At 42.7% G+C, this 26,352-nt stretch overlaps 1 protein-coding gene across 3 annotated transcripts in view; it reads left to right on the top strand.

The window, feature by feature from the left end:
* Positions 1–26,352, top strand: part of SRGAP2 (SLIT-ROBO Rho GTPase activating protein 2) — a 123,020-nt gene that overhangs the window by 57,702 nt on the left and 38,966 nt on the right. For 2 of the 3 annotated variants that reach the window (XM_071450433.1, XM_071450435.1), the window contains exons 5-10: positions 281–343; positions 6,370–6,585; positions 8,456–8,584; positions 16,880–17,104; positions 18,763–18,864; positions 19,689–19,886. In XM_071450433.1, the coding sequence (XP_071306534.1) occupies positions 281–343; positions 6,370–6,585; positions 8,456–8,584; positions 16,880–17,104; positions 18,763–18,864; positions 19,689–19,886 (933 nt within the window). The remainder of the gene's footprint in view (positions 1–280; positions 344–6,369; positions 6,586–8,455; positions 8,585–16,879; positions 17,105–18,762; positions 18,865–19,688; positions 19,887–26,352) is intronic. The other variant, XM_071450434.1, reaches the window with a different exon arrangement.

Genomic DNA, 26,352 nt, shown 5'->3' with positions numbered 1-26,352 from the left:
TCTTTTTTCTTTCCTTTTCCCCCCTTTTTTCCCCTTTTTTTTCCCCTTTTTTCCCCCTTTTTTCCCCTTTTCCCCTTTTTTTTCCTTTTCTTTTTTCTTTCTTTCCCCCCTGACAGTGCCCATCTGAAATTCCACTTTATTAACACCCCTGCTGCAGCACAGCCACTGATTGGATTTACCAGTGCTGCTTCATTGAGCCTCCATTATTTGTGGCTGCCCCTTGCTCACTTCCTCTGCAGCCTCTTCCTCTGTTAACTTTCATTTCTCTGTTCTGTTGCAGAGCAAGGAAGTGGGACTGCAGCTCCAGGAGGACCTGATGAAGGTTTTGAATGAACTCTACACGGTAAATCAAACTCATTTCTTGGCATCTCCTCAGGCAGAAGGGAGAAGTGTTTGACTTCTGCCTGAGAAATGCTGCAATCCCTGCTCTAAAGCTCCATAAATCCCATTTTTTCCCCTCTTTTTTCGTGTTTTTTCAGCTCTCTGAGTGTTGTCTCCCCCCAGATCTCACCTTCACACACTTTGCTGCAGGGACACTTTAAAAAAGAGCCAGAGACAGGGGAATTATTTCCAAATATGCCCAAAATCTTGGGGTTTGTGTGGTGTGAGCTTATTTGCCCCTCAGCTCTCAGCAGAACAGCTCCTTTTAGAGGGAGGTTTTCCCATCTCTGCTTTTTGTTTCTCATTAAATCCACTGGAGACCCCAAAGAGGAGGAGGAGGAAGAGGAGGGAGGATGTTTCCCCAAATTCTCATGTGCTGTGTGGGGATTTTTCTGACTTCTGCCTGAGAAATGCTGCAATCCCTGCTCCATAAAGCTCCATAAATCCCATTTTTTCCCCTCTTTTTTCATGTTTTTTCAGCTCTCTGAGTGTTGTCTCCCCCCAGATCTCACCTTCACACACTTTGCTGCAGCGACGCTTTAAAAAAGAGCCAGAGACAGGGGAATTATTTCCAAATATGCCCAAAATCTTGGGGTTTGTGTGGTGTGAGCTTATTTGCCCCTCAGCTCTCAGCAGAACAGCTCCTTTTAGAGGGAGATTTTCCCATCTCTGCTTTTTGTTTCTCATTAAATCCACTGGAGACCCCAAAGAGGAGGAGGAGGAAGAGGAAGGAGGATGTTTCCCCAAATTCTCATGTGCTGTGTGGGGATTTTTCTGATTTCTGCCTGAGAAATGCTGCAATCCCTACTCCATAAAGCTCCATAAATCCCATTTTTCCCCCTCTTTTTTCGTGTTTTTTCAGCTCTCTGAGTGTTGTCTCCCCCCAGATCTCACCTTTGCACACTTTGCTGCAGTGATTGTTTAAAAAAAGAGCCAGAGACAGGGGAATAATTTCCAAATATGCCCAAAATCTTGGGGTTTGTGTGGTGTGAGCTTATTTGCCCCTCAGCTCAACAGCTCCTTTTAGAGGGAGATTTTCCCATCTCTGCTTTTTGTTTCTCATTAAATCCACTGGAGACCCCAAAGAGGAGGAGGAGGAAGAGGAAGGAGGATGTTTCCCCAAATTCTCATGTGCTGTGTGGGGATTTTTCTGATTTCTGCCTAAGAAATGCTGCAATCCCTGCTCCATAAATCCCATTTTTTCCCCTCTTTTTTTGTGTTTTTTCAGCTCTCTGAATGTTGTCTCCCCCCAGATCTCACCTTCACACACTTTGCTGCAGTGATTGTTTAAAAAAAGAGCCAGAGACAGGGGAATAATTTCCAAATATGCCCAAAATCTTGGGGTTTGTGTGGTGTGAGCTTATTTGCCCCTCAGCTCAACAGCTCCTTTTAGAGGGAGATTTTCCCATCTCTGCTTTTTGTTTCTCACTAAATCCACTGGAGACCCCAAAGAGGAGGAGGAGGAAGAGGAAGGAGGATGTTTCCCCAAATTCTCATGTGCTGTGTGGGGATTTTTCTTCTCCTCACAATGTTGAATGGAAAAACCTCTTGCTTGATGAAAATTTTGCTGTTGCTGAGCAAGTTCTCTTCCTTAAAAGCAGAACTCAGTGTTCAGTGGCTCAAAAATGCCTTTTATTTTGTCCTTCCTTAGTGATTTGTTGGGTCACGACACTGAGATTTATTTTCTGGCCTTCCTCCTTCTGAAAAGTGACTCAGGGTTCTTTCTCAGGCTGTGGCACATTGACCCTGTGGTGAAATTTGGGGTAAAAAAATCAGATTTACCGAGTTTCAGGGCCTTCCCTGAAATTTCTTATGTCAGTAAAATGTATAGAGGGAATTGTTTCGTTACAGTTTATTGCAATTAGAGCCTCAAAGCCAAATATTCAGGCAAATCAGCACTCCAGAAACAGTTTTCTATTTCAGGGCATAATTGGCTCAATTTTTGAGCCCTGTCATGGATGGGATCCTAAGGAAGGACATGGATTTGCTAAAAAAAATCAGATTTTAGGAGCAATTTCTGATCTGGAGTGCAGTTTCATGGACTGGGGATCATTTCTGGGTGCCAGGCTCTGACAGGTCATTTTTTGAGCCAAATAATGAATTCTGCTGATTTCTCTACCCCTGGAAGGAAGAGCTTCCAGAATTTGCTAAACAAAGTGAAAGTAAGGTATTGATATTTTTAATGGCAGTGCTGGGAATTTGAAATCTTACTTATTTATTCATTCCTCCTGCTGCAGAGCTCTAAATTGTCCCTTCACCAGAAAAGCTTTTCCTTTGCAAAAAGCCACTTTTGGTGGTGCTAAAAGATGCTTTTTTTGCTGGAATTAAAGCCATTAAAAACTCACCAAAACTGGGATTTCTCCCTCTGCTTTTGCTCTTTGCCAGAGTGGCACAAAACCATTAAAAACCCACCAAAACTGGGATTTTTTCTCTCTGTTTTTCCTCTTTACCAGAGTGGCACAAAACAATTAAAAACCCACCAAAACTGGGATTTTTTCCCTCTGCTTTTTCTCTTTGCCAGAGTGGCACAAAACCATTAAAAACCCACCAAAACTGGGATTTTTCCCTCTGCTTTTCCTCTCTACCAAAGTGGCACAAAACCATTAAAAACCCACCAAAACTGGGATTTTTCCCTCTGCTTTTGCTGGCTGCCACAGTGGCACAAAACCATTAAAAACCCACCAAAACTGGGATTTTTCCCTCTGCTTTTCCTCTCTACCAAAGTGGCACAAAACCATTAAAAACCCACCAAAACTGGGATTTTTCCCTCTGCTTTTGCTCTCTACCGGAGTGGCACAAAACCATTAAAAACCCACCAAAACTGGGATTTTTTCCCTCTGCTTTTTCTCTTTGCCAGAATGGCACAAAACCATTAAAACCCCAGCAAAACTGGGATTTCTCCCTCTGTTTTTCCTCTCTACCAAAGTGGCACAATACAATTAAAAACCCACCAAAACTGGGATTTCTCCCTCTGCTTTTGCTGGCTGCCACAGTGGCACAAAACCATTAAAAACCCACCAAAACTGGGATTTTTCCCTCTGTTTTTCCTCTCTACCAGAATGGCACAAAACCATTAAAAACCCACCAAAACTGGGATTTTTCTCTCTGTTTTTGCTCTCTACCAGAGTGGCACAAGACCATTAAAACCCCACCAAAACTGGGATTTTTCTCTCTGTTTTTCCTCTCTGCCAGCTCTGCTCTGAGCAAGAGGGGAAGAGCAACTCCTTGGCATCAATTATTATAATTATGAACTCCTGCTTTATAGTCTGAGCATCTGCAGGGGCTGGGAGCGGGTGTGTGAATTATTCAGGATGTTCCTTAGCACTGGCTGCAGCCACATTTCCTTTCATGTTTAAATCCAGAGTCTCTTTGAATCTGGGACCTCTGCTGATCACTGCAGCCCACTTAGGTGAAATTGTGTTGTGTTCTGCTGCAGAATAGCTGTAAATGGGTTTTCATCTGAAATAAATCAGATTATTCACAAGTGGAGCCTTTATTGCTGCTACTTCATGCAATTGTGCATTTTATTTTTTGCCCCCTGTGAGTGTTGTATCTTGTTTGTGTTGGTGAGGGATTCAAATTGCTTTGCATTTATGGATAAAACACTGGTTTAGATCTCATGTCCTTTGGTTCTGTTTGCTTAACACAAATCTAGACATTAATATCACATGAAACAAATGGGATTTCTGGTAGTGGTGGAGGGGGGGATATTTATCTATATTCACTAATAAAAATGTGCTGTAATAGAAGGTGTCTATAGAGCACAGGGTCCAGGTCTCTCTAAAGCCTAGAACCACACTTGAATATTAATTTATTTAATTTGGAATTTTAGCATTAATTTATAATTTTATTATATATATTTATATATATTATTTATAAATCTTTATATATTTTTATTTTTATTATTTTATCTATTTTAAATATATAAATTAATAATAAAAATTAAAATAGATATTTTATTTTTATTATTATAAAATAATAAAATAATATCTATATATTATTATATATTATATATTTTTAATATATTATATATAATATTATATCTTATTTTAATATTATATATTATTATAAATAAAATATAAATATATTTAGTTTTGAATATATATATTCAAAAATAAATATATTTATATTTTATTTGTAATAATATATAATATTAAAATTATATATATAATTTTATATATATTTATAATATATATATTTTTATATTTATAATATATATATATATATATATATATATATATATATATATATATTTTATATATATATTTAAAAAAATATATATATATATAAATTTTTTTTTTAAATATAAGGTACCCAGAAGTACTTTTATGTCCCAGATTTGATTTGAGCAAGTGGCAGCTGAGTGGCTCTTGCAGCCCCAGTGCTGAGGCTGGGTTTCCATGCTGAGCTGTTCAAAGCTCTGCTTCCCCCACATGAAAGGCTGCTGGGGCTCCCTTCAGAAGCCTTACCTGCTGATGAAAAGCTCTCATTTTCCTGCCATATCACTTCCTTTGAACAGTCAAGGAGGCTGGATTAGTCTGCAGCTTTTTTTTGTTGTTTTTGTGCCTCCTTTGCTGCCTGGTGCAGGAAGGCACACAGCAAAGCCAACCCAAGCAGCAGCTGCAGAATCAAATCACCCACTTGGATTTCAGACCCATTTTGAGAGCCCCACTCTCTCAGGCTCCTCCTGCCCTGCTGAATTTGCAGAAAACCCCGAAGGAGGAGGGAAGAGATGAGAGAATTTGATTCTATGTTCTTAGAAGATTAATATTTTATCTTATTTCATAATATAATATAACATAATATTTTACTATATTATATTATGCTATACTATGTTATGTTATATTATGTTACATTATAGTATATTCATTATATTTTACTAATTATATTACATTATATTACATTACATTACATTATATTACATTATATTATATTATACAGAAAGGATACAGACAGAAGGCTTAACAAGAACGATAATGAAAACTCCTGACTCCTTCCAGTCCTGACACAGCTGGACTGTGATTGGTCATTAAGTTAAAACAATTGACATGAAACCAATCAAACACTCACCTGTTGGATAAACAATCTCCAACCACCTTCCAAAGCAGCAAAACACAGGAGAAGCAAATCAGATAATTATTGTTTTCATTTTTTTTCCTGAGGCTTCTCAGCTTCCCAGGAGATGAAATCCTGGGGAAGGGATTTTTCAGGAAACATGGCAGTGACACTGCCCTGCTTTTCTGCCCTGGGGAGTTGCCCTGAGTGGGTTTTGTTTTGTGGTTCAGGTGTTGCAGACCCACAGCTGGGCACTGTGTACAAATCCCAAACAGGACAGGGCTGCTGGGAGCGTGCCTGGAGCTGGTTCATTTTCCAGCATCAGTCTCATTCCATGGCTATGACCATGGGAAGATGTTAGTAATTTATAGTTTTGGTGGGAGACAAAGAACTTAATGTTACAGCTCACTTTAAAAGTTTTTTGACCAATCACACAAAGCAAAAGCACATTGACAGTATTTATATCTGTATAGTACATAATCTATATTGACAGTAGTTCTATCCAACCACTATAAGCACAGTTACCTTTGGTTAAACAATGCTTGCTTATTCCAAATACAATACCTGCTTGTAAGCCTTAAACCACAATGCACAGAGCTCCATTATTAAGCTTAGAACTCCCTAGATTGTTATGTTATGTTATGTTATGTTATGTTATGTTATGTTATGTTATGTTATATATAGTATATCTCACCAGATAAACTTTTCTGCAGCTTAGGGAGTTATTCCAGACAAGCATTAATACACAGACCATTGTTCTATTTGTCCTTACTTTTCTACTTCTCACATAATTTTGCTGCTGACCAATCTCATGGCTCCTGCTTAGCTCCAGTCCCAGTTCTGCTGTCTCTGAGGCCTTTTGCAGCTTTCCCAAACCCCTCTGATTTTATGGATTCCCACAGGGAGCTGAGTGCTGGATTTTGTTGTCCGCAGGTGATGAAAACCTACCACATGTACAACGCTGACAGCATCAGTGCCCAGAGCAAGCTGAAGGAGGCAGAGAAGCAGGAGGAGAAGCAGATTGGGAAGTCAGTGAAGCAGGAGGACAAACAGACACCACGCTCCCCTGACTCCACCTCCAATGTCAAGTTTGAGGAGAAACATGTCCGGAGGAGCTCCGTCAAAAAAATCGAGAAGATGAAGGAGAAGGTAGGGGCAGGGTCCCTCCCCAGAGGCAAACCTCACTCCTGGGGCAGGGTTTGTTAACAGCCAGCTCAAGGGAAGGCAAAAGCAGCAGCAGATTCCTTCAGGACAGGCAGGGGCAGTTTGTGTTATCCCAGGGAATGGGACGGGCACAAAAATGGGATGTGCATAAAAATGGGATGTGCACAAAAATGGGATGTGCATAAAAATGGGATAGGCACAAAAATGGGATGTGCATAAAAATGGGATGTGAATAAAAATGGGATGTGTATGGCACAAAAATGGGATAGGCACAAAAATGGGATATGCAGAAAAATGGGATGTGCAGAAAAATGGGATGTGTATGGCACAAAAATGGGATGTGCACAAAAATGGGATGTGCACAAAAATGGGATAGGCACAAAAATGGGATGTGCACAAAAATGGGATAGGCACAAAAATGGGATAGGCACAAAAATGGAATATGCAGAAAAATGGGATGTGCATAAAAATGGGATGTGCATAAAAATGGGATGGGCACAAAAATGGAATAGGCACAAAAATGGGATGTGCATAAAAATGGGATAGGCACAAAAATGGGGTGTATATGGCACAAAAATGGGATGTGCATGAAAATGGGATAGGCATGAAAATGGGATAGGCATGAAAATGAGATATGCATGGCACAGAAGTGGAATGTGCTCAAAAGTGGGATGTGCATGGCACAAAAATGGGATGTGCACATAAATGAAATAGGCACAAAAATGAGATATGCATGGCATAAAAATGGGATGTGCAGAAAAATGGGATGTGCAGAAAAATGAGATGTGCAGAAAAATGGGATGGGCACAAACAGGGGATGTGCAGAAAAATGGGATATGCAAAAAATGGGATGTGCATAGCACAAAAATGGGACGTACACAAAAATGAGATAGACCCAGGAATGGGATGTGCATGGCACAAAAAAAGCAGGTTGGAGTGGGAGAGCAGCAGCTGCCTGCTGGAATTCCTGGTTAATTCCTGGGGTTATTTATTTCTGTGGTCCAGGCACGGGGCCTGTGCTCTAGGGAGCCCAGCGAGCCCAAAGTGGCTGTGGGGGCAGAACCAGGGGCCTCACTGCTGACCCCAGCAATTCAGCTCCAAGGTTCAAGCCCATGGAAGGGAAGGGGTTATTTTTGGGTGGATTTAGGCTCTGGAAGGACCAAATTCAGGCCTTGGAAGTGTTGGGGTGCTTGTAGCAACCCTCAGACCCTCCTAAACCCCCTTGTCCCTTCATTCCTCCTTTATCTTCCCCATCCCACAGCCTCAAGCCTTTCAGTCCAGTGCAGCAATGCTTAAACACATCTAAATAATTCATCTGCAATCATCCATTCATTCCAGTTTTGCCAGGACTCCAAGACTGGAAATGTGAATTGGAGTCCTGGCAAAACTGGAATTCAAATGGGCAAAAATCAGTGTGAGCAGAGTAAGGTTTACTGACCTCCTTTTAATGCTATATTTTGGGGTTTTTATTGGTATATTTTGGGGTTTTTTGTCTTTCTGGTGTTACTCACCTATTTTAATGCTATATTTTGGGGTTTTTATTGGTATATTTTGGGGTTTTTATTGGTATATTTTGGGGTTTTTATTGGTATATTTTGGGGTTTTTATTGGTATATTTTGGGGGTTTTTTGTCTTTCTGGTGTTACTCGCCTATTTTAATGCTATATTTTGGGGTTTTTATTGGTATATTTTGGGGTTTTTTGTCTTTCTGGTGTTACCTATTTTAATGCTATATTTTGGGGTTTTTATTGGTATATTTTGGGGTTTTTTTTGTCTTTCTGGTGTTACTCACCTATTTTAATGCTATATTTTAGGGTTTTTAATGCTGTATTTGGGTTTTTTTTTTGTCTTTCAGCGCCAAGCCAAGTACACAGAGAACAGACTGAAGGCAATCAAGGCAAGGAATGAATATCTGCTGGCCCTGGAAGCCACCAATGCCTCAGTGTTCAAGTACTACATCCATGACCTGTCTGATCTCATTGATGTAAGTGCCTCCCCCCACTCCCCTGTCCTGCCTCTGCACAGCTGGAAACCTCTGCACAGCTGGAAACCTCTGCACAGCTGGAAACCTCTGCACAGCTGGCCTGGGCAGCCTGGGGCTGGCAGTGGCCTGATAATTGGGTCATGAAGCTGTCCCCAGAGCTTTTCTCAGGTGGCCACCCCTGTTCCACAGACAAGGAGCTTTGCTCTCACTGGGAGAGAGAAGAGGAGAAGCTGCCAAGTTCCAGTGAACCCCAGCTTCAGTGTCACCCTGCTGCCTGGCATTTTCATTTTGGCAAAGCCACGAGGTTTTAACTCAGCAGCACGTCTGAAAAAAGAAAGATTTTGAGGTGTAGAAACACTTGAAGGGATTTGGTAGAAGAGGGGGAGTTCAGAGGTGTTTCCTAAAGCTGCTTTTTTTTTGGGAAAAGGCATTGAATTATGGAGTATTCGGAGTTGGATCCTACAGGGATCATCCAGTCCGGCTCCTGGCCCTGCCCAGACACCCCCAAATCCCACCCAGAGCCTGAGGGTGCTGTCCAAACACCCAGTCCAGCTCCTGGCCCTGTCCAGACACCCCCAAATCCCACCCTGAGCCTGAGGGTGCTGTCCAAACACCCAGTCCGGCTCCTGGCCCTGTCCAGACACCCCCAAATCCCACCCAGAGCCTGAGGGTGCTGTCCAAACACCCAGTCCAGCTCCAGGCCCTGTCCAGACACCCCCAAATCCCACCCTGAGCCTGAGGGTGCTGTCCAAGCACTCCTGGAGCTCTGGAGGGTTTGGAGCAGTGCCCAGCACCCTCTGGGGGAAGAATCTTTCCCTGATTTCTGTCCCAAAGCTCCCTGACACAGCTGCAGCCCTTCCCTCTGATCCTTGCCCTGCCCACCAGGACATGTTTCAGTCTCCCCACCGTTCCATTCAGGGGGCAGCAATTCTGCTTTTGGTAAAAAAAAAAAAACCCAAACCAAACCAAAAACCAACAAACAAACAAACAAAACAAACACAACCAAACAAACAAGCATAAAAAAAAAAAGAACCAAAAAAAAAAACCCAAACCAAACAAAAAAAAAAAACAACAAAACAAAAAACCAAAAAAAGAACCAAAAATACCCAAAAAACAAACAAACAAAAAACCCCACCAAAAAAAAACCCCAAAAAACCAAAACAAACCAAAACAAAAAAAAACCAACACACCACCAAAAAAACCACCAAAAAAGAACAAAAAAAAACAAAAAAAAACCAAAAACCCCCCCAACCCCCCCCAAAAAACCAACAACAAAAAAACCAAACCAAACTAAACAAAAAAAAAAACAAAAAAAAACAAAACAAACCCAAAACAAAAAAAAAAACCAAACCAAAACAAAAAAACACAAAACCACAGTAAAACACCAAAAGAACAAACAAACAACAAATAAAAACAGCCAACCAAAAAAAAAAAAAAAAAACACCAAAAAAAAAGAAAAGAAAACCAAAAAACCCCCAAAATTCTGATTTTTGGAAACTGAGCAAAGGCAGTCAGGAGCCCTGAGGTGTTTGCCAAGGATGGAGCAGCCCCTCCAGCCTGGACTGGCTGATGTGGGGCAGGGGCTCTGTGGGCCCTGCTGGGATCGGTGGCTGCAGAGCCTGCAGGGAGTGCTGAGCACAGGAGTCTCCAGACCCAGGCAATAAAGAGCACTCAGATCTCTATTAATTAGCCAGCTCTTAGAATGAGCAGCAGTCTGGAGGATACATTTATTCACATAAACTCTCCTGGAGTGCTTTTGTGCCAGGTGTTGATTTAAACCTGTCCTTTGGAGGTCAGGGCTGTCACGGAGAGGGGGCTTGAAAAATGCTGTTATTTCCAAATGTCATGGTTTGCAGGAGTGCTGAGGCCTGGTTTGTTTATCCCTGCTGCCTTTTTAGGAGCCCTGTTTTGGTTAACATTTGCTCAACATTAATTGCCTGGCCCTGGGTTTTTAACAAATTAGAACTCTCTGTACATATTTATATCAAAGCTACAAGGTTGGGATTAATTTCACCAGCATCAGCCTGATTGAGTTGTTTTCATTTTTTTCATCTAAAGCTCTGTCTCTCAAGCCTTCCCCCAAATGCTGCCTGGTTCAGTTGATTGTTCTTGGTGTGTTTTAATTAATCCCAGGTAGCAAAGAGTCCATTTGGGTTTCACATCCCAGAATGATTTGTGAGCACAGAGCTGTGTTCAGCAGGACAGGACGAATCTGGAAGGAAGAGCTGCTCTCCCTGGGCAGTCCCAGCTGTGTCTGGGGCAAGGCAGAACAAGAACCCAAATTTCTGAATTTCAGGGATTTGTCTGGCTCTGGGTGAGTCCCTGCCCTTGGAACATTCAGTTTAACTCCACAAGTTCCCATCATCTTCAGAATCAAAGTGTTATCTGCTCTGTGTTCAGGCATGGAAAAATGTGGGGCTTGTCTGGGAGCACAGGATGGAGTTCAGTTATCTCGTTGTGAAGACACAGGGAAAATAGATTTATTAATGCCTTTGATCCTGAAGGATTGAAAATTAACAATTATAACCAGTGATGGTTATCTGAGCCATCTGACTCGAATAAAAATGTGATTTTTTAAAGCCAGGCTGTAATGCCTTCCCTCGATCTAATCATTTGGTGATATTGAATTTTGAAATATAATATAAAAGTAATCTTCAAAGTTACTTACAAGGAGATTGTGTTAGGCCAAACAGCATTAAACTTTATATTTAATGTCATGTTTATCCAGCACATTGTTCCCTCTGCAGTGTGCAGGGAAGGATAACAGGGAGTTAATTCTTTGTTGAGAGTTAAGAGCAATAAATTGTTTCTGCCATAGCCCAGTAGTTTTGAATTTCCTGACTTTGGGGACTGAGACAGCTCTTTGATGCTAATGAAATATTACAGTAATGGGGAAGTTTGCATTAACTCATATTTATAAAAGGGTCACTAGGACAGGATTGGAAAAAGGAGAAAAAAAAAAAGATCAAAATGTGTGTGTGAGGCTCAGAGCCTGCTTTGCTCTTGCAGAGGAGGTGTTACCCCAGGATCTCATCCTTCCCTTCCCAAATGTGAATTGCATTTTAAAACAAACAATTTTCCCCCTTAAATCTTCAATCTTCCACTTTTGAGGCCTGTTTGAAAGCTAAAGGGTTAATCAGCTGTCATGTTGGGAAGTGAATTTGAATGAGTTATCATTAAATTCTTATAAAAAATTGATTTCCTTGGAGAATGGTTCCATCAAACATTTATATAACCCAGAAAAGGGACGGCAGGACTGGTGCATTTACAAACATGCAACACTGGACTGAAGAAAATAAAAAACCCTTTTTAAGTGGGGGAAATGTTTTCTGTCATGGCTTCAGTAGCAAAGAGCCAACCCAGTCTGCCTGAGCCAGGTGGGGTGGGACACATTCCCTGCCCCTGTGGGTTCCCAGCCCTCCCAGTGCCTTTCTGGGGACAAACTGGTCACACTGGGAGGGTGCACAAGCACCTGTCCCACGGCAGGGATTGTGCCCAGCTCTGGGCTCTGCAGCTGGGGCGTGACAGGGAGGTGCTGCAGAGGGTCCAGCAGAACCCACAAAGGTGATCTGGGGTCTGGAGCATCTCCCTGATGAGAGACTGGGGGGGTGGAGAAGGGAAGGCTGGGAGGGGGTCCCATCAATCCATAAAATATCCCAGCAATCCATAAAATATCCTAGCAAGCCATAGAATATCCCATCAATCCATAAAATATCCTATCAATCCATAAAATATCTCATCAATCCATAGAATATCCTATCAATTCATAAAATATCTCATCAACCCATAAAATATCCTATCAATCCATAAAATATCCCAGCAATCCATAAAATATCCCAGCAATCCATAAAATATCTCATCAATCCATAAAATATCCCAGCAATCCATAAAATATCCTATCAATCCATAAAATATCCCAGCAATCCATAAAATATCCTATCAATCCATAAAATATCCCATCAATTCATAAAATATCTCATCAAACCATAAAATATCCTATCAATCCATAAAATATCTCATCAATCCATAAAATATCCCATCAATCCATAGAATATCCCATCAAACCATAAAATATCCTATCAATCCATAAAATATCTCATCAATCCATAAAATATCCTATCAATCCATGCCAATCTCCCATCAATCCATGCCAATATCCCACCAGTCCATGCCAGTCTCCCATCAATCCACAGAATCTCCCATCAATCCATACTAATTTCCCATCATTCCATATCAATCCCCAATCCATGCCAGTTTCCCATCAATCCATAAAATATCCCATCAATCCATAAAATATCCTATCAATCCATATCAATCTTCCATCAATCCATAAAATATCCCATCATTCCATGCCAATCTCCTCTCAGTCCATACAAATATCCCATCAGTCCATTGAATCTCCCATCAATCCATAAAATATCCCATCAATCCATATCAGTATCCCATCAATCTTTATCAATATCCCATCCATGCCAATCTCCCATCAATCCATGCCAATCTCCCATCAGTCCATAAAATCTCTCATCAATCCATGCCAATATCCCATCAGTCCATGCCAATCTCCCATCAATCCATGTCTGTATCCCATCAATCCATGCCAATATCCCATCAATCCATACCAATATCCCATCAATCCATGCCAATATCCCATCAGTCCATACCAATATCCCATCAATCCATGCCAATATCCCATCAATCCATGTCTGTATCCCATCAATCCATGTCTGTATCCCATCAATCCATGCCAATATCCCATCAGTCCATACCAATATCCCATCAATCCATGCCAATATCCCATCAATCCATACCAATATCCCATCAATCCATACCAATATCCCATCAGTCCATGCCAATATCCCATCAATCCATGCCAATATCCCATCAATCCATGTCTGTATCCCATCAATCCATACCAATATCCCATCAATCCATGGAATCTCCCATCCATCCATGTCTGTATTCCATCAGTCCATGGAATCTCCCATCCATCCATGCCCATCTCCCCAAGGGATGCCAGGATGGTGCCAGGCTCTCTTCAGGACAAGCAGCATTAAACTCCAACACAAGATCTTCCACCTCAGCTTGAGGAGGAGCTTCTGTCCATGAGGGTGCAGAGCCCTGGAAGTGCTGCCAGGGAGCTCCTGGAGTTTCCCTCTCTGCAGCCACCCCAAACCCACCTGGACGTGTCCCTGTGCCACCTCCAGGTGACCCTGCCCTGGCCTGGGTGATCTCCACATCACCCCAAAAATTGCAACCCCAAAAATTCAGTGAAAAGGACGGAAGAAAATTCAGTTCTGCTGTTAAATCTGAGATTATCTGATGCTGATCCTGATCCCTGTCCCATCTTTCCCCCTGCAGAATGAGCAGTAGCTGTGAGTGCCTCTTGATCCAAGGCTGCCTCCACACGTGCACATTCTCAATCAAGCCTCTTTTGTTTTGCTTTTTGTTTTCCTTTTGGGTTGCTTTTTTTTTTTTTAATTTTTTTCTTTTGCTTGGCTGGTTTTGTTCTTTTCTGATTGAATGTAAAATCCCTTAATTCTCTGCCTGCAGCCCAACCAGCAACTGCAGCTCTTTTTCCAAGGCTTCCCACCTGCCACAGCTTGTTTGGCACCAGAGCCAGGCTTGCAGCACTCCGTGGCAGGAATTCTGTGGGAGCAGGGAATGGTCCAGCAGCTTCTCTTCCCTCTCCCCCAACCCCTCCTCCTCTTTTTTTCCCCCCTTTTTCCCTCTGTGTTTGCACACAATGACAGTGATGAGACCCAAATGATGGGTGAGGAGTTTCCATGTGAATTTTGCTTACAGAGCAGCACAGCAATCAGGCAGATGGTCTCTTTCTTTCCCTTTTTGGATATTCTCCTAGTGGATGTAATCTTGCTTGTAATTCCAACAAGGTGGGCTCCTTCTTGCTCACTTGATGAAAAATCCAGGCTGGTTCTGATCTCATGCTCATGAAAAGCTCCTTTTTTTTTCCCCCCTCCTCTTCTGAAACATGAAAACTTGGCTCTGCAGCCGTGGTGGAAATGAAGCTGCTTGATTGTGTCCCAGTGACATCATCCCAGTGTCAGCCACAGCCAGGAAATTCTTGACCATAACCACTTCTTGCTTCAAAGTTTTTTTTTTTGCTCTTCTGTTTCACCCCAGCAATGAAATCATCCCAAGTGCTGGCTGCTGGCTTTTGGATGACTCTGTTTGCATGTCCAGGCCATGCTCCTCCTGCCTGAGGTGCATGGAATGAAGCGGTTTTGCTGGAATTGTGGAATTGTTTGGTGCAGATTGGCCTTTATAAGTGACCCAAATCCTGTGTCTTGTCTCTCCAGTAGCACTTCAGTGCCTCTCCTCTTCTTTGAATGATGTTATTCAAGGATTTTGGAGAGTTTTCCCAGGAACAAGACCCCTAAAAGTCAGGGCACTCTGTTTTCATGATCCTCCTGCCTGAGGTGCATGGAATGAAGCAGTTTGCTGGAATTATGGAATTATTTGGGTGCAGATTGGCCTTTATAAATGATCCGAATCCAAGTAGACTTCAGTGCCTTGCTTTCCTCCTCCTTTGAATGATGTTATTTAAGGATTTTGGAGTGTTTTCCCAGGAACAAGACCCCTAAAAGTCAGGGCACTCTGTTTTCATGCTCCTCCTGCCTGAATTACATGGAATGAAGCAGTTTTGCTGGAATTGTGGAATTGTTTGGGTGCAGATTGGCCTTTATAAATGACCCAAATGCTGTGTCTTGTCTCTCCTGTAGCACTTCAGTGCCTCTCCTCTTCTTTGAATGATGTTATTCAAGGATTTTGGAGAGTTTTCCTAGGAACAAGACCCCTAAAAGTCAGGGCACTCTGTTTTCATGATCCTCCTGCCTGAGGTGCATGGAATGAAGCAGTTTTGCTGGAATTGTGGAATTGTTTGGTGCAGATTGGCCTTTATAAATGACCCAAACCCTGTGTCTTGTCTCTCCAGTAGCACTTCAGTGCCTCTCCTCTTCTTTGAATGATGTTATTCAAGGATTTTGGAGAGTTTTCCCAGGAACAAGACCCCTAAAAGTCAGGGCACTCTGTTTTCATGATCCTCCTGCCTGAGGTGCATGGAATGAAGCAGTTTGCTGGAATTATGGAATTATTTGGGTGCAGATTGGCCTTTATAAATGATCCGAATCCAAGTAGACTTCAGTGCCTTGCTTTCCTCCTCCTTTGAATGATGTTATTTAAGGATTTTGGAGTGTTTTCCCAGGAACAAGACCCCTAAAAGTCAGGGCACTCTGTTTTCATGCTCCTCCTGCCTGAATTACATGGAATGAAGCAGTTTTGCTGGAATTGTGGAATTGTTTGGGTGCAGATTGGCCTTTATAAATGACCCAAATGCTGTGTCTTGTCTCTCCTGTAGCACTTCAGTGCCTCTCCTCTTCTTTGAATGATGTTATTCAAGGATTTTGGAGAGTTTTCCTAGGAACAAGACCCCTAAAAGTCAGGGCACTCTGTTTTCATGATCCTCCTGCCTGAGGTGCATGGAATGAAGCAGTTTTGCTGGAATTGTGGAATTGTTTGGTGCAGATTGGCCTTTATAAATGACCCAAACCCTGTGTCTTGTCTCTCCAGTAGCACTTCAGTGCCTCTCCTCTTCTTTGAATGATGTTATTTAAGGATTTTGGAGTGTTTTCCCAGGAACAAGACCCCTAAAAGTCAGGGCACTCTGTTTTCATGCTCCTCCTGCCTGAATTACATGGAATGAAGCAGTTTTGCTGGAATTGTGGAATTATTTGGGTGCAGATTGGCCTTTATAAATGATCCAAATCCAAGTAGACTTCAGTGCCTTGCTTTCCTCCTCCTTTGAATGATGTTATTTAAGGATTTTGGAGTGTTTTCATAGGAACAAAACCCCTAAAAGTCAGGGTAGAATTTAGGGAAATGCACTGCCCTGCTGTTGAACTTCACCACCTCATTTTTGGATGGAATGAGTCTTTAGTGCTCCATGAAAAATGAATCTCTGAATCTCCAAGAAAACCTCACAAGCTGTTATATAATTTAAGCTTCTATTACAGCTTATAATTTAAACTATATAATTACAACCTGGTGATAAAATTAGCATGGGGTTACAGGCTGAGGTGCTCTGTGCAGACAGTGAGAGACCTCCCTGCCACCCAGCAGATGACAGAAACCCCCCAACTCGTCCCCCATTTACACAGCTTTGGTTCAGATTCCCACTCTGGGAGCTTCATCCCTCTGGAATTGTGTGCATCCCTCTGGAATTGTGTGCATTCATCTGGAATTGTGTGCATTCATCTGGAATTGTGTGTGTTTTTCCAGCAGTGCTGTGACCTGGGCTACCACGCCAGCCTCAACAGAGCCCTGAGGACGTTCCTGTCAGCAGAGCTGAACCTGGAGCAGTCCAAGCACGAGGGGCTGGATGCCATTGAGAATGCTGTGGAGAACCTGGATGCCAACAGTGACAAGCAGAGGCTGATGGAGATGTACAACAACGTTTTCTGCCCCCCCATGAAGTTTGAGTTCCAGCCACACATGGGGGACATGGTCAGTGTGGGTCCCTCCTGCAGCTCTGCCTCTTGGTCACCCTCATTTTTGGTTAATTGATCCCCTCCAGGGCTGCCTGTTTGGCTCTTCTGGGATCCTGAGAGGTGGGAGATGAGGTAAAGATTAAGCAGGTTCATGGCAGAGATATCTAAATTTTCCTTTTTTGGCTGTCAAAGCTGGATGATCTCCAGAGATCCCTTGCAACCCCAAAGATTCTGTGAAAAGGAGCAAGGGCTGCTGTTAAATCTGAGCTGATCCTGGTGCTGATCCTTGGCCCTTCACTGGAGGTGAAAATGCTTAATTAGGTTTAATATTAAATGTGAGTAGGAGACCTAGTTACCCACCTAGGAAACCTAGCAGGTTTCCTACTCATATTTAGGAAATAACCTAAATATGAGTAGGAAACCTGCTAGGTTTGCTAGGTACTAGGTTTGCTTAACCTACAGGTTAATCCCCAAGACAACCTCTGAATTTTGAAACCTAAATGCTGTTTTTTTGCAGCATCTGAGGGCACAAATGCTGCTTTTTGCATCCTCCTTGTGAGCCAGGGCTCTCAGAGGACTCCTCATTTTTGGCAGGGCAAACCCCTCTCTTTGATGGCTTTATCAAGATGGGGTTGCTCAGCTGGGAGCTGTTCAAAGTCCCACAGGCTGAAACTGCTTCTGCATGGCAGCACAGGCCCAGTGGGACAATTTAGGTCAGTTGGTTGCATTCCCAAATTGAGCACAGACTGCAGGATGGGCTCTTGCAGGGCAGCCTCTTCTTCAGGGCTGGGAATTGCAGCCCCTGCTCTTCTTTGTCTCTCTCATTTTAAGTGAAACCTTCAGACTGCAAATGCCCTTCCCTGGATTTTTCTGTGCTTCTGATGCTGTAAAATCGTGGGAAGAAAAGGAATTACCTGCAGAGTGTCATTCAGGAGCAGCTCCCATTCACTGAATCATTCATCTTGCTGCTTCTCAGGGCTGGAGGAGTGTTTAGAAATGCAGCTGATGGTGCAGCAGATTAAATCAGAAGATGTGATCCTGTGTGTGTGTGCATGGGTGGGATAAAACTCCCCATTTTCAATTCTGTCTCTGAAGAAACAGCCTCAGGCAGTGAGGTCAGTGTTTTCTTGTAGAAAACCCCCACAAAACCAGAACAAAACCAAAGGGAAAAGCTGCCTCATGCTGTGCAGTGAGAGTCTTTCTGAACCTTGGGGTTCTGTGTCTGTGACAGGTCCCCAGCCTGAGCTTTTTGATTTCAGCTGCCCTGGGTTCATCCAGGAGTGACCTGAGCCTGTTGTGCTGTGCAGGTGGCTCAGCTGAACCATCCCAGCCCCTTGTGCCCCTTCCCCAGGCTGAAGCACTGAACCAAATTCCTGATTTTTGATGTGATTTATCCAAATACGTGGCATGAAACACCTCCAGACTTGCAAAGCACCCTTTGAGCTGACACCACTGAAAGCAGCTGATGTTTTCTAGCTCTTCTTTGATGTTGGCTGTTACTCCTCTCAGGGAGGGAGCTGCACTTTCCCAGAACCTTCTCCTCTGGTTGAAATCCAGCTTTCAACCTGGATTTTAAAAGTGGATTGGGTTTTAAAGCTCAGCACTTCAGAGAACGCTTGTGTCTGATAAATGAAGGAGTGATTGCAGTGCTCTGCTGTGCTGTTTCCCCTGCAGGAGTCTCAGCTCTGTGCCCAGCAGCCAGTCCAGAGTGAGCTGGTGCAGAGGTGTCAGCAGCTGCAGTCCCGCCTGTCCACGCTGAAGATTGAGAATGAAGAGGTCAGTTCATAACCAAAACCCAGCAACCCCCCTCAGCCACTGCCAGTGGTTGTTGGGCACTGGTGATGGAATAATCTGGTTCTTGTGATCCTTTTGTATTAACACTTGTGGTGAAATTCAAGGCCAAAGCATTTTGTGCATTAATTGCAGTGTGATCTCACAGGAAAGTTGGGTGTGTGGGGAGAATCTTTTGAAGTCCCCCCCCATATCTCTCTTCACATCCTTCCTTTGATAAGATTGGCTGTGTTGCCAAGGTTGAATTTGGATAGCAAAGGGAAAAGGAGGAATTTAATGTTTTGAAGTGAGTTTGCATAACCTGAGTTGAAGTGATTTTTGTTTAATTGGCCATCCAAGATGAGAAGATGACAGGAGTGGGGATCTGATCTCTGCACCTCTGTGTTCAGGACCTTTGGTGCAAAATTTGCAACCCCTTTTATGTCTAGAAAGTTGATTCTGGCCTTCAGTAACAATGCACAATGCAGCAGAGTCCTGTTTGTAATTAACATTTGATGCCCAGAAGATGCAGTGGCGAGGACAATTAGAGAATCTTGGTTCCAGCTTTCTTTGCTTTGAGGTTAAATTCCTTTCCATCTCCTCCTGAGATCACAACTGAGATCCTGGCAGGGAGTCCTGGCAGGCTGAGGGTGCTGCCAGCTCTTGCATGGACTGTGCTGCTAATGAGCCAGAATTAATTACAGCACCCAGGGTGTGAAACCAGTCATGTCTGTTTATTAGCAAAGTGCTCCGGGGCGCTCCCCTCCCTCTGTTGTTTACTCACAACACCAAACCTTGAGGTTTTGAGTTCTCTCCTCCTTGCTGGGCAGGTGAAGAAGACCATGGAGGCCACTCTGCAGACAATCCAGGACATTGTCACCATCGAGGACTTCGATGTCTCTGACTGCTTCCAGTACAGCAACTCCATGGAGTCGGTGAAATCCACGGTGTCAGAAACCTTCATGAGCAAACCCAGCATTGCCAAGAGAAGGGCAAACCAGCAGGAGACTGAGCAGTTCTACTTCACTGTAAGGGGCTGATTCTTAGGGATTTAACAGGGTTTTTTTTTTTTCCTTTTTTTTGGGAAATTCTCCCCTGTGAGGGAGGGTGGGGAGGCCCTGGTAGAGCTGTGGCTGCCTCAATCCTGGAAGTGTCCAAGGCCAGGAGAGGCTTGGAGCAGCCTGGGATAGTGAAAGTGTCCCTGCTCATCCCCTGGGTGATCTGTAGGATCCTCCCCAACCCAGCCCATTCCATGATTCTGTAATTTTCAATGAGATCTACTCAGAATTATCCTCACAACACAGTGCAAAGTGATGCTCCTGTTTAACAAAAATGCTTCTCTCACTGATTTTGGGCAAGCAGAGGAAGCACGTTGGGGTTTGGAAATGTGTGCTCTCAAAAAAATATTACATGGAAATATTTTGGGATATCTCTGTTGGTTCCAACGTAGTCTGTGGGTAAATTGTGTCAAATTTGATTTCTTCTGCATCTGAAAAGGAGTTTTCTGAGAAAGAACTTAATAGCTTGTAAACATGAAATTTCAAAACTAGTGCAAACTGAAAGAATGTTTAGCTCTTTCATTTCTTGTTATCATCTTACAATTTCAGCCTGCTTAAGCTTTTCATTGAGTCGGTGTTTTTACAAGATGCTTTTTGCTATTGAATTTCATGCCAGACTGGGTGTCTTTTTCCCTTCATCAGATTTATGTTAAACTGCTGAATTTGTTTCCTGTTTCAAAATATTTCAGAGTAGCAGATGAAAATCATGGATCGTACCCTGGTTAATTTGTCATTCCTTCAGGCATCCTTCACCTTCTTCTTCCCAGAATGGTGTTGCTCGTTAAAAATCTGAATTTCCAGTGCAAATGGCACTAACTGAGCAGGATGGGTCATTAGGCCTTGACTCAGAAAAATCCAAAATCCTGCACTGAAGGTGAATCTGGCTGTTGAGAGAAGTGGGTGGAGAAGCTGCTCCAATTAAGGCAGGATTGACCACCCTGCCCAGGGTTATGGAGCTAGAAAAGTGATTTTTAATTGAACTCTGAGCATTTCCTCTCTAGAGAGAGCTGCTTTGAGTTCAAACAGGAGAAGGAGGAACCCAGGGCTCACTTGGGATGGATATTTCTCCTTTTCATGCTGGTGTTAGAGAGAGGCTCTCTTTAAGCAGCCTGATCAGATGCTGGATTGATCTGCTATTGACCAGGCTTATAAATAGCCCTGATAAGGATTTCCAGCTCTGAGTCTCCCAGGAGCAGCTTTTTCAGTGCCTCATAAACCCCTCTGATGGGTATTAATGAGGCTTGAGGGCAGAGCTTTGTGTAGGGGATAAAAAACAAAGTGCAGTGCAGAATTGAGATTAAATTCCCTTTTACCTCATGATGTGCTGAGTGCTGGGGGATAGGAACTTGGAGAAAAATGCTGATTTGAAAGAATATTCCATATTCATGTGACTCATGGAGGAAATTCCATGTGGTGCATTCCTAGGCAGAGCTCTTGGGTGAATACAGGGATGGGGATTTAGTGGAAGGATGCTCACTGGAGTGAGCATCTTATTTTTATTATTCCATCCCCAGACTGGAATAAATCTGAATTTCCACTGGAAGCACATCCCAGTGCTGACGGATCTCTTGTTGGGCCTTGAAGGGAGATGTGAATTCAGGATAATTTAATTTGTATTCAGGCTAATTTCAACTTCCCACTGTGCAGGGGAGGAGGGCCCCAGCCCTGAGCTGCTGCAGGTGGATGAGGCAGGGAAGCAGCAGCGACCTCAGGGAGCCAAAATGCAGCCAAAATGCAGCCAAAATGCAGCCAAAATGCAGGGATGTGCTGCTGCTGCCATGGTTACACACATGGTTGTGTGCCAGGCACCCTGGCACAGCTGCCCTGCAGGGCACAGCTGGCACCAGCCCCACCTGGGCACTGGCAAGGGGGAAAATGGTTCCATTCTTCCACCTCCAAACCAGCATAATTGGAGTTCTTGGGCAGAATTTGGGGTTTTATCTCTGGGAAGAGGAGGAAGCAGAGCAGTGCTGGTTGGGTGAAGTGCTTTAGGATTCATGGGGGTTTATTTTTGCCTTAAGTCATGAGGGATAAAATCCTGCTGCTCCTGAGTCCTGCAGCTGGCTGCTGATCCTGTGACTCTTGAATTGTCATTCAGCTGAATTCCTGGTTTGGAATTATTCTTGGAGGGCTGAGAGAGAGGAACATCACTGTTTTCCTGGCTGGAGATGGACCAGGATGTGGAGCAGGGGCAGAAATGGTTTCTCTGTGGCCCAGACAGGGAGGAAGGCACAGTCTGGTTGGGTTCTGCTTCATCCCACGTGCAGCTGGTGCTGCCTGGGGATCCTGCAGGATTTGGGCTCAGAGGTGCCCAATTTGCTGGGATTTGGGCTCATGGATGCCCAACCTGCTGGGATTTGGGCTCATGGATGCCCAACCTGCTGGGATTTGGGCTCAGAGGTGCCCGACCTGCTGGGATTTGGGCTCAGGGATGCCCAACCTGCTGGGATTTGGACTCAGAGGTGCCCAATTTGCTGGGATTTGGTTCTACCTGGGAATTCTGCAGGATCTGGGCTCGGAGATGCCCAATTTGCTGGGGTTTGGGCTCAGGGATGCCCAACCTGCTGGGATTCGGTTCAGCCTGGGAATCCTGCAGGATTTGGACTCAGGGATGCCCAATTTGCTGGGATTTGGGCTCAGGGATGCCCAGTTTGCTGGGATTTGGGCTCAGAGATGCCCAACTCACTGGGATTTGGGCTCAGAGATGCCCAGTTTGCTGGGATTTGGGGTCAGAGATGCCCAACTCACTGGGATTTGGGCTCAGGGATGCACAACCTGCTGGGATTTGGGCTCAGAGGTGCCCAATTTGCTGGGATTGGGATCAGAGGTGCCCACCTTGCTGGGATTTGGTTCAGCCTGGGAATCCTGCAGGATTTGGGCTCAGAGGTGCCCAATTTGCTGGGATTTGGGCTCAGAGGTGCCCAATTTTCTGGGATTTGGGCTCAGAGGTGCCCAATTTGCTGGGATTTGGGCTCAGAGGTGCCCAACCTGCTGGGATTTGGAGGTGCACAATGCTCCTGGCTCTGCCTCCCAGCTGATCTTCACCTCTGAATTGTCCCCCTGCACAAATGAGGGGACTCAGAGATGTTTCTGTGCTTTGTTCTGGCTGCACTTAACTCCAGCTGTGCTCTGCCCCAAATGAAATCCTCACGAGTTCTCCTGTAGTTCGATGATTTTATTTTTTTTTTTTCTTTTGTCTGTTTTTATTACACCAAAAATCCAGGGTTAATGGATCTTTGTAATTCACTGAAGAAAGCCTGAAGCTTTATTTTGTAATTAATTTTCTTTTTTCATCAGCATCCTTGCAACAGGCAGGGAACAGAATGTTAGGCATGAGGAAATATTAAAAAAAATTAAATTCTGCAGTGGATGGGAACATTTTTTTTTTCTCCTTTCAAGCAACCTCTGGTACCTGTTGATGTTTTTTAATGACCTCAAAGCTGGAGCCTTGCAAGTCCCAGCGAGTGCCTCTGCCCTGCCCTGCCTGACCCACCTTATATTTATATTATTACAGTTTCTATTTATATATTTTATATTATATTAGTATCGTTATTTATTATAGTTTTATTTTATGATTTTATATTTGCATCGTATTTTCTTCTCCAAAAATTGAACTGGTTGAGCAAAGTGTAGTTAGGGTTTGGCAAACAAACTCTACAGGGAAATTCCCCCCAAAAAATGCAATTCAGTTTTCGAGGGCGCTTCCTGTTTTCTTCCAAAACAACCAAAAAAAAAAATTGAAATATTAATAAAGGAAGCAGGAAATGCTGAGACTTTCCAAAGGGATTGAATTCTTGTGAAATGTTTCTTTCAATGTTGTCAAGCAGGGGACATGAAACACAGGCTTTTGGCAGTTAATTAAAGCCATTTTTGTTGGTTGTGTCAGGGCTGGGGAGCCCTCAGGGGAAGCTTCCTTAGTTCCTGGAAGGATTTCCCTCACTACTGCCTCAGTGTGTAAATTCCTTTATATATATGTTTAATTTATATTTATATATAATATATATTTATATATAGTATATACAACATATTATTTAATATAATTATATATATTTATTATAATATATCTTTATAATATAATGTAATGTTTTAATAATAACTTAAAATATTTTATAATATAATAATATATATTTTAATATAGTGATATATATTATTTAATTACAGTATATAGTATATATTAGTAATATTATTAATATTTTAATTTATATATAGATATGATATATGTAAGTATAATAGAAATAGAATAGATATTCATATATTTCTGTACATATTTTTATATAATTATTTTTATATAATATATATTTATATGGTTTTAATTTTTTTCTTTCTTTATTTATGTATATATTCCTACTTGACTCCTTCCACCCTGCACAGCAGCTGCTCCTGCCCAGGCCAAGCAGGGTCGAGGCTCTCCTGTTGTTAAAAACATCCATTCTTAGGGATATTTTTATATAAGACTGCAAGGATTTGCAGTCTTATTGTGCAGATCAGACCTGAAGGGAAGTGGATTTAACTGGGGAAAGCTGGAAGCGTCCAAGGCCAGGCTGGACAGGGCTTGGAGCACCCTGGGGTGCTGAAAAATGTCCCTGCCCATGGAACTGGGTGAGCTTTGAGGTCCCTTCCCACCTAAAACCATTTGAGGATTTGATTCTTGCAAGAACATTTCATGATTAGATGAGAATCCTCTCCCTGTGCTCACCCTGCCGGGGGAATTTTTAAGATCTCTCAGGATGGCAAAGAGGGCTCTGTGATATTTGCAGAGTTTGTGCTTTTCAATGCAAGCGTGTCCCATTTATAACGTGGGCAGAGCATTTCACGTGCTGCAGCTCAGAGAAGATAAATAAAACTGCTCTGAGCTGCAAGATAAGAGATGAAAGAACCACAGAAAAAAATAAATAAATAAAACCCAGCATCTGCAAAGCTGTGGGAAATCAGGGAGCAGTGGGAAAAACGCCTGTGTGGCTGTACAGTATTCCAGAGTAAATGGGAACCTCAATAATACCTTTATTTATTTTGTCCTGTGGATCATCCAGCACACAGGGCTCAACAAGTAAAGTGGGGTGAGAGAGGTTAAGTGAGAGAATAAGCACAGTAGCAGCCTTTAGTTGGTTCAGACAGATTGTTCATTGAGTGCATCCCACCCTGCCTGCCCAGGGATGGTGGCAGCTCTTCTGGTGGCTCCAAAAATGCCAAACATCCAGCTGATCCCACAGAGGAGCAGTGGAAATTGCCCTGCAGATGGAGAATTCACAGGATTTCAGAATTGTTAAGGCTGGAAAAGACCTCTGAGAGCATTGATCCAAGCTTGGCTGGGCTCAAATATGAGTGGCCTGAGCTTTAGGCTTGCCCAGATACTTAAGCCAGGACTTAGTTCAGGCTTTAACTGTGAATTTCAGAGTTATTGTCACTGTAAATTCAGTGTCACCCTGTAAATTCAGTGTCACTCTGCAACTGCAAATTCAGTGACATTCTATAACTGTAAATTCGGTGTCACTCTGCAAATTCAATGTCATTCAGTAGCTGTAAATTCAGTGTCACACTAAATTCAGTGTCATTCTATAACTGTAAATTCATGTGTAAATTCATTTAGTGTCACACTAAGTTCAGTGTCACACTAAATGCAGTGTCACTCAATAACTGTAAATTCAGTGTCACTCTGTAAATTCAGTGTCACTGTAAACTCAATGTCATTCTATAACTGTAAATTCAGTGTCTCACTAAATTCAGTGTCATTCTTTAACTGTAAATTCAGTGTCACTGTAAATTCAGTGTCATTCTAACTGTAAATTCAGTTTCACTGTAAATTCAGTGTCACTGTAAATTCAATGTCATTCTATAACTGTAAATTCAGTGTCTCACTAAATTCAGTGTCATTCTTTAACTGTAAATTCAGTGTCACTGTAAATTCAGTGTCATTCTAACTGTAAATTCAGTGTCACTCAATAACTGTAAATTCAGTGTCACACTAAATTCAATGTCATTCTTTAAATTCAGTGTCACACTAAATTCAATGTCATTCTATAACTGTAAATTCAGTATCACTGTAAATTCAGTGTCATTCTTACTGTAAATTCCATGTCATTCTATAACTGAAAAGTCAGTGTCACTGTAAATTCAGTGCCACACTAAATTCAGTGTCATTCTATAACTGTAAATTCAGTGTCACTCTGTAAATTCAGTGTAACTCTGCAAATTCAGTGTCATTCTATCTGTAAATTCAGTGTCACACTAAATTCAATGTCACACTAAATTCAATGTCCTTCTGTAACTGTAAATTCAGGGTCACACTAAATTCAGCGTCACTCTGTAAATTCAGTGTAACTGCAAATTCAGTGTCATTGTAACTGTAAATTCAGTGTCACACTAAATCCAATGTCATTCTATAGCTGTAAATTCAGTGTAACTCTGTAAATTCAGGGTCACACTAAATCCAATGTCA

This window comes from Agelaius tricolor, unplaced genomic scaffold (genome assembly GCF_023055355.1).
Source record: "Agelaius tricolor isolate 1412-34295 unplaced genomic scaffold, bAgeTri1.0.p SCAF_30, whole genome shotgun sequence".
Taxonomy (NCBI): Eukaryota; Metazoa; Chordata; class Aves; order Passeriformes; family Icteridae; genus Agelaius; species Agelaius tricolor.
Note: the sequence above shows the minus strand (reverse complement) of the source record. Positions and strands in the feature narration are given on the sequence as shown.